The sequence below is a fragment of the Azolla caroliniana genome, unplaced genomic scaffold (genome assembly GCF_043228905.1).
Source record: "Azolla caroliniana isolate FFs.n. ecotype wild unplaced genomic scaffold, voAzoCaro1.0.p SCAF_14, whole genome shotgun sequence".
NCBI classification, from domain to species: domain Eukaryota; kingdom Viridiplantae; phylum Streptophyta; class Polypodiopsida; order Salviniales; family Salviniaceae; genus Azolla; species Azolla caroliniana.
The window spans coordinates 12,084,474-12,092,944 of NW_028230449.1; the positions used below are offsets into that span (position 1 = coordinate 12,084,474).

General features: G+C 38.0%; 1 protein-coding gene across 1 annotated transcript; it reads right to left on the reverse strand.

Annotated features, from left to right (window-relative positions):
• Nucleotides 1-4,925: 4,925 nt before the first annotated feature.
• LOC147855473 (uncharacterized) lies at nt 4,926-7,324 on the reverse strand. Its single transcript, XM_087330022.1, has one exon. It carries the CDS (start codon nt 7,312-7,314, stop codon nt 5,221-5,223), a length of 2,094 nt encoding a protein of 697 aa, XP_087186148.1. The 5' UTR covers nt 7,315-7,324; the 3' UTR covers nt 4,926-5,220.
• Nucleotides 7,325-8,471: the final 1,147 nt, after the last annotated feature.

Sequence of the window (8,471 nt, forward strand, 5' to 3'; positions counted from 1 at the left end):
CGTGCCATGTGTTACCGACCGGCAAGAAGGCTTAAGGAGGTCCAAACCACAGTGTGAAAGGAATAGTTATTCAGGAACTGTTGTAATTAGTAGTCTTAATATATATATTAATATATAAGAAGATGTGGACGGACGGACCAGAATCGGTAAGCCGATCCGGATCCGGAATGATCCCGTAAAGGTGCCGGTTGGCACCGTTTTGTATTTCGCACCGGAGACCTATATAAAGGCCCGGTTACAATGTAATCAGGAGCGGATAATTAATAAAGCTTATTGTCTTAATCTTCCAGTGTTGATTACCATTCTGTATTCATTGTTATATCTTACGCGTGTTAATTACGGATTGCTAAGTAACCAATTAAGGTCTAATTAAGCGTTGTGCCGTAAATCATTATGCCGTACCACCCTTTGGTAAAGTGTCTTAAGTGGACACCCTGTGTTAGGCTGTTGTCCGGCCCTAGCAATAACAAAGAACTATTTCAACTACCTCTTTGAAGGATTTGGGATCCTTATCATGCATATCCAGTGATAGTCAGAATTGGGGATGCCATTAACAAAACAAGCTATCAACCAATTGTCCATCTCTAGACTCGAATTTTGAATTTGTGTTCTAGCATGGTGAATGTAATCTTCTAGCGATGAAAACTTCCGGCGAAAGAGGTTCATTAAAGCTTGTGCTGCCTCGGTTGGAGATGGAGGTTGCAAAAATTGACCCTTGAAAACTGTGACAAAGTCTGTCCAAGTATCAGGCAATTTCCCCAAGTGTGGAGCCCACACCACCAGGTGGCGGCCTTACGCCCTAGTTCTTGACCTACATATGCAATCTTCGTACTATCTAGCTTCAGATAGAGCTCAAAATGAGACTCCCATCGGCCTAGCCACGTGTAAATTGCTTCTTCGGTCCTTTTTTTCTCCCGTAAATGGTTTTACAACAAATGATGGTTCACCTTGACACTTATCGGGTCTATTAGTATCACGTTGTATATTAATGAGACGTGCCTCGAGAGCACTATGAGATTGTCGAAGTTTGGAAATCTTGTCCAAGGTAAAATTAAGCAAATTTTGTATTTGTATAAAATACAACTCAATGGGATAGGCCTAGGAGGATTTCCTTGAATTCCTTCCGCTTGGGCGGATGCCATCAGGTCGTTATTATGAGCCATTGAATGATAATTTTTGGCAAATAAATAGGATAAGGTCAGACAAATAGTCATAACATCATGTTGTGATGTAAACATATCATGGGCAAACATTAATCGATCTCACGTCAATACCCCTCTAGATGTATGAGATGAGGTTCAAGATCAGGTTATTATGGTAACACAAAGGTGTTTTAAAAACCATGGGGGTGACAAATGAATGTCTTTCCCTGATCTCTATATCGATTTTCTCATGGCGGCTCCCAAGGCTCAACCATGTATGTTCGCGTCATGAATAGTTTATACACGAAAAAATGTTAACAATAAACTATGCCTTTGTGCCCACCCATGTGGTTTCAGCTCTTTAAGTTCTATTACAAGGACCCTGAATTGCACTTAGACCTAAAGTCTAAACATGTTTTATAGTCATATGTATGAATAATGTTGTATAGTCTTGGTCATATTTGAACTCGAGACCTCGAGAACAAATACTTAAGCTAACCAAATGGTTTGCTCCATTTGAATGTTCAATGTTTATGCATATGCCCATATATCTTTTTTAAAAGAAAACATGTGTCTTGCGAAGGCATTTGCCCATATATGTTTTTTAAAAGAAAACATATGTGTCTAGAAACCTTATTTCCCCCTCCTTAACAAGAGACAACTATGTTGGTACGTTACCCAACCTCAAGTCCCATCATTACAATGGCATACCATAAGGAGCAACCTAATGGTCAAGCCAAGAGTAGCCAACTTTTTGTAGTAGGCCCACGTGGCCCATCACATGGTTACAATGGCATACCATAAGGAGCAACATAATGGTCAAGCCAAGAGTAGCCAACTTTTTGTAGTAGGCCCACGTGGCCCATCATTAAATGTCTTTCGTAATGATTATCTCATGGTGGCATTGTAATCATGTAACGAGTGAGGGATGTTGGATGTGTGTGTCATAGGGGCGACCTCAAATGAAGTGGATCAAGCCCTTACGTGTAGCGAAATCGAGGTGGCCAAGGGGAATAACAAAAATAAATTTGTTTAAAGGATGGTGACTATGCCTTTCTCACAAAAAATGTGAAGGTAGCCACCAGTTCCTTTCCCCTAAAAGGACAACGTTCGATATTCTAGAATCACATAATAAGCACTAATACACATATTTATGTTTATCACATGTATACAATTAAATACGTATACATGTGATTACATATGCATATATTAAAAAAATCGTAACATAATATAACCAACGAATGATGTAATCGAGATACGCAATCGAGGCATATAGCTTCTACACACACGAAACATCCAAAATAAGGGTGAACATAATACGCAATTGAGGTATTGACCTCTTACGTATACACCACCAATCGCATATCATTTACATAGAAATCGAGGTATTGATCTCATACGCATATGTAACATATGTATGTGAACATAACATGTAATTGAGGTATTAACCGCATACGCATATGACACAAATCACATATCAAATATATCTCAAATGAGGTATTGACCTCATACACATATGTATACGTTTTATACGATCAATTATTTCCACTACAACATAACAACATAATTGAATCAATAAAAAAAGTACATATTGACTATACATGATTAGGTGGGGAGAAGAAAGAATAGAAAAAAAATTAAGAAAGAGATACCGAAGTTCCTTTGTTGATAGTTATCTGGATCAAGCTCGATCGCACATCGATCGATCACCATCCAACAAGAAGAAGAAAAAAACAATCAACAAAAGAAACATTAGAATAAAAGCTCAAATACCAACTGTTAGAGTCATTTCCTAATGTAAGCATATGATAAGGAATTAATGGATAGATAGATACAAAGGAGAGAGAGAAAGAAGGGTGTTGATCCACCTGATCACCCCCAAACGAAGGGATCAAGACGGACTCGAGCCTAGATCAGCATCCCATACCACCGGCGAAGCATCGAGTTGTACCTGGTACTGGTGCACTTGCTACAAGAGTTTGATCCACCACAAGGCCAAAGTCTCAACGTAGTCAAGATGTGTCAAATGACGGTAGCTAGGCCTCATATTTATAGCTAGACCTAAGGCCCCCAGGCAAGCTCACACTTGACCTTAATTGATTTCATCTTGATAGCTTGTTTATTTATTGATTTTTCAATTGTTTTCATTTTATTCTTACACTTGAGCTGATCATTATTATTTTAAGATTAAAACCCAATTTCATTAGATTAGTATGCTTAATAATTATGAAAAACTATGTTTAACCATCACTAATATTAACATTATTTGTTATTAAATCATTATTATAATAACTTGTTTATAGTATATTATTAAAAACATTAAGGCTTAGTATAACTAACCTTGAATATGTTAGCAATTATAATATTTAGTGTTATACATTAATACGTTATTTAAAATTTCTGGTCTTAATAGTAAGGTTAATATTAAGTTTCATAATAGTTTGTGCCTTATTATGAGCACATAATTAATAGTTAATTAGTGTCAATTAATAAGAAGAAAGTGTAATTTAGTTGGAAAATTTGCGCACTACACATTAAAAATATGTATGCATTTCCTAAGGTAAAAGAGGAAATACATTAATACGAAGAAATACACTGATTCTAAGCGCACAAGTGGAAAATTTGTGTCCTTAACGATGTTTGCCAATTTCATTGAGCTAGACATTAGTTTTTGTCTCTTGTGATTTCACAACCAAGTCTTTGGAACTAAGGCACATTAATAGCATCAAACATTTTCAAACTAATAATGCCCTTTTGTGGATGGTCCCTCCAACGAGGATATCTATGTTTATCAGAATAGTAAAGTAGTAGCTCAATAAATGAAAAGGTTCAATGGAAGGCGACATAGTCACCACTTTTAAGGGGGACTGGCATTGAAAGCACACCTCCCAATATAACTATTGCCTTGTGTATAACCTTTATTATGGTTAGCATTTTTCGCAAAGGAACAATTGGAACTACAAGTGTATTATTTGCTAATTGTTAATCGCTCCATCTAAGAAATTGAATAAGGGATTATAGACCTATATCTTCCTTCTCAATCACATACCCCCTATCTATTGTGTATTGAACCTATCACTAGCTTTATTAACATGATTACTCAACTATACTCATACTTCATTCACATGGAGGAAGAATATATGCCTACTATTGACCAATCGCTAGCTCCATTAACTTGATTACTTAACCATTGTCATGCTTCATTCACATGGGGGAAGAATATGTGTATATATATGCCTACTATTGACCACTTAGGTGTAAGGCCAACATTGATGACAAGCCATGGAATATATAGCAATGTCCAGTTCCACGTCAACCACCGACGTGATAGTGAAACACATTGCACGAGTGTTTGGAGGCTAGTTAAGGCTCTATAGTACACTTTCATTCATCAAAGTCATGATCAATTGTCCTATATAATATTGCAACCAACTTTCATGTGAGGATTCCAATTGGTGCACTCAAGGCTACACGTATGTATATGTAAAAGTATTATAAAAGTGCACCAACTATTTATACATCTCAAATATATAATTGGCTATGAAAACTACACAATATACCTAATGCAATACTTCACAAAAAGAAGGCAAATTGTTACATTGTAACATCATAATACACATGAAATGTAAGACACTAAACCTCTTTGGTGATTCCATCCTACCTTTGTCATTGTTCATTCCCATGGTATCAAAGCAAGTCACACATACATAAAACAATTTGATGAGTCCTTGACTTAGCAATCGATTCATCTACGAATCAAAGTGTCGTTGAAGTCACCCCGAATCTAATCTTGTAATTTAACATGGCAAATTCCTCTTAATCATCATTAATTAGTGCAGTCTTTTAATCATCATTAATTCTAGTGTGATGCCAAAGCAGAAGGTCAAGGTAATAACTAGCATCTTGTTCATGCCAAAAAGAAAAGAAAAAACAGGACCTGGAACTTAAGTGACATGGCATTGTAGGCATCACTTGGATTTTGGATAGTTAGGCAGGCAATTCTTATTCCTGTTGTTACATATGATTGATCATCAGGCATATATTCACATACACAAAGTATCCTATATGTTATTAGAATTCATCTGGGGGAGAGATGGAGATGGTGAGACCAGAGATCTACAAAGACATCGACAATGGTGTCGTGGTAATGGCGTGAGTTGAGAGAGAGGTAGCATCGGAGGAGCTCCACGAGGTCCGAAGACTCCTTTATAATGGCACCTCTGCCGGCATCGATCATCTCCATCATCGACTCCTTGAAGTCATTGTGAGGGTCATCTGAGCATTTCACCATGGCAACTGTACTAGCACTAACAGATCTGTATAGATTAGCTGCTTTTAGTAGTAGATCATTCTCCTCCTCCTCCCCCTCCTCTTGTTGTGGTAGGTCCTGCTGTTTTAGCAGTTGGTTTGGTTGCTCCAGCATTAGTTGCTTTTGTTGTTCTAGCAGTAGTTGTTCATAGTTTCCAGTCACAATGGCCGGGGGCTCGGCACATCCAGGACCATTCGCTAGACGGCCCCGGCCTCGTCCCACATGGACCTTATATTTGAGATAATTGTAACGGCCTCGGTTTCCCACTGCCCGGCCCTTCCGGACTCGGTGCGGCCGATACGCTTGGCCCAACACTTTGCCACTATATATACTTTGGGTACACAATGGGTGATCCTCTTGACATGCATAGACATATCCATCATCACATGATTTCTTCTTAGGCTCGTGACTGCTGGTGGCATGAAAAAATTCATTCCTACAAGGCCATGGGGATGGTGCTACTTTCACAAGCTTCTTCTTCTCTAATGATCTAACTGTAGGATCGTGGTGATGACGACGATGACGATTCGTATCCCGTATACATCTTGTCGGAAAATTATTGGTAGTCATCAAGGAATCTGTATGTCGATACACATCTCTCGAGCACATTGATGATGCCATTTCATGATTAGCCGCATTGATTTGCTTGGTATTACTTGCGGTGCTCGCACAATATTTACATGGGGTAGTAGCCCTTGTCGGAGTGCGATTTGGATCGTCAGTGCTCCTTGACCTAATCATGTTTGGGCAGGACATGGTGCTCCTCCTGTTTGTAGGGCTCCCCGAATTCGCCGAATGCTCGAGCCTAGTGATTTGCTGCGCGGACTCAAGATCGTAAAGCTTTTCCGAGCCATTGAGTACCTTCCATGGGGCTTTACCAATAAGCTGCTGCTGTTTGAATCTTGTATAGTTTGTTATATGAAGCCCCTGGGGCATGGGATCCTTTACAATCACACAAGAATGACCAGTATTAGGGTTAGGACTAATTATATCATTACTGTGATGAATGATGGTATGCCTAGTGGGATTAGTAATGGAAGATGAGCTGATTTGTCTCTTGAGGCTTCTAGGTGAATGACAAGGGGAGGAAACCAGAGAGGAACAATTCCTGTACACATTCAAGTTCTCCTTCATTGCAATGTGCTCATCTTTAAATATCTCCATATTCTTACAGGCAGAGCTCTTGCCAAATGAATCAGAATCACAGTTATTGTAATCTTCATTTAAAATAGGGCTTGAAGGCATTAGCAGGCCATATTGATGATGATATTCATCATCATCATCATCATCATCATCATAGTTGTTGTGATTACAGTAATCTAGGTTCCTCTTGTTACCATTAACTATATGATTACTTAGGTTTTTCAACTTGGATTGAAGCTCCTGAAGGTCCAATATGATTTCATTAGGAGAATAAGCAGATTCCAAAGCAGCACATGGGTCTCGACTATCCTGATGAGAATCACTATACAAATCAACAAAGGCTGCTTCTTCTTTAATTGATCCTTGTAGAGGGTTGCTCTTCCTCCATGGACTATCATTACAACTGCTATTGGAATTGATCATGTTGCTTTTGTCTTTGTAATGATTGGGAATGCCCTTACAAATATTGCCCTTTTTCTTCTTCATCTGATGGGAGGCTCCATTGCTAGGAAGCTTGATGTGGCCCTTGCCTTTAGCACTAGAAGCAGAAGTTGAAGCAGAGGAAGGAGAAGAAGAGGAAGAATTAGATGGTCTTTTAGAAGCCAAATCTCTGTAACTAGTATAAGTGTTCAACTTTCTAGGCTTAGTCTCTTTGAATTTGCAATACCAAATCACCTGGGGCATAAGGTGAGCCAGCTTAATCCACCTGAGCTTGGCCATTCAAATTTTTTGTAAAAAGCTCTCAAAGTCTTAAAGAGGATTAAAACCTTCAGTTTTATAAAACTGAATCAGATAGGAGGTTTTTGGAGCCCAACTATGTATAAAATCTCTAGAGATGTATGTATGTTTTTTACATGTGGGCAATTTTTGGGGGCTTCTAATAATAGAGGAATTTGGGTGGGTTTAAACCTTTGGATAATAGCTTAGAATAGAGGAATAAGATAAGGCTAGCCTAGTCTATTATTATATAGAGTATATGTATAGAGGAGCAATGGAAGCTCAATCATATTTACATACACACATATATATTTGGACAAATTTAATGAATGGGGAGGCTTTACTTCCTTTGGGTGGGTGGCAATTGTATTCTTTCTTTTTCCACATAAGTCAGAATATCAAATCAATACACGTGAAACTTTATGACTAATTATGAGCCCCCCCAAAGGTGACACACAAACTATACAAAGATTTTGGAAAGGATCCTCCTCATCTCATGGATAATAATGTAGCAATAATGCTTCAAAGTGTTGTCAAGTCACCTTCACAATCATGCCTAGCACATACATTGAAACTATCAAACCTATGTCTCCAAGCGAATGTAATCCACAAGGTAAGAAAACTTGTCATGTTTTGAATTTATCTAGGTTCTCTCTTTTAATGGTTTATTCGCTTACTAGAACGTGTATGCATACACACCATGATTCTTATATAAGATTTAGGGATATGATGAATCATGATGCATGTTGCATTATAATGCCGAGAACTGCTTCCATTACTCAATAATCACATCCCCCCCAAGCTTTTTCGACTTTGGATGGCTTCGAGCTTGTGATTGTTTTGTAAAGATTATATTGTTGAGTGGGTGGCCGGTTCATTATATCAAACCAAACATTCTCATATATACTCTTTATTTTGATCAATCAATACCCTCCTTTAATTGGGACACTCGTTTCTATAATATTCGGGAGGTCCAATGTGCCAATCACATATATTAGGGACATAAAAGTTCCACAATAAATATTTGAAAACGGAAATATGCTTTATAGTTGAGTACACTGAACAAATTCTGGCCTACTAGTGCCACACTCTAAAAATGTAAAAAATAAAATACGTGTGTTACATATTATTCAAATATATTTAAATTATAGATTCCAAGG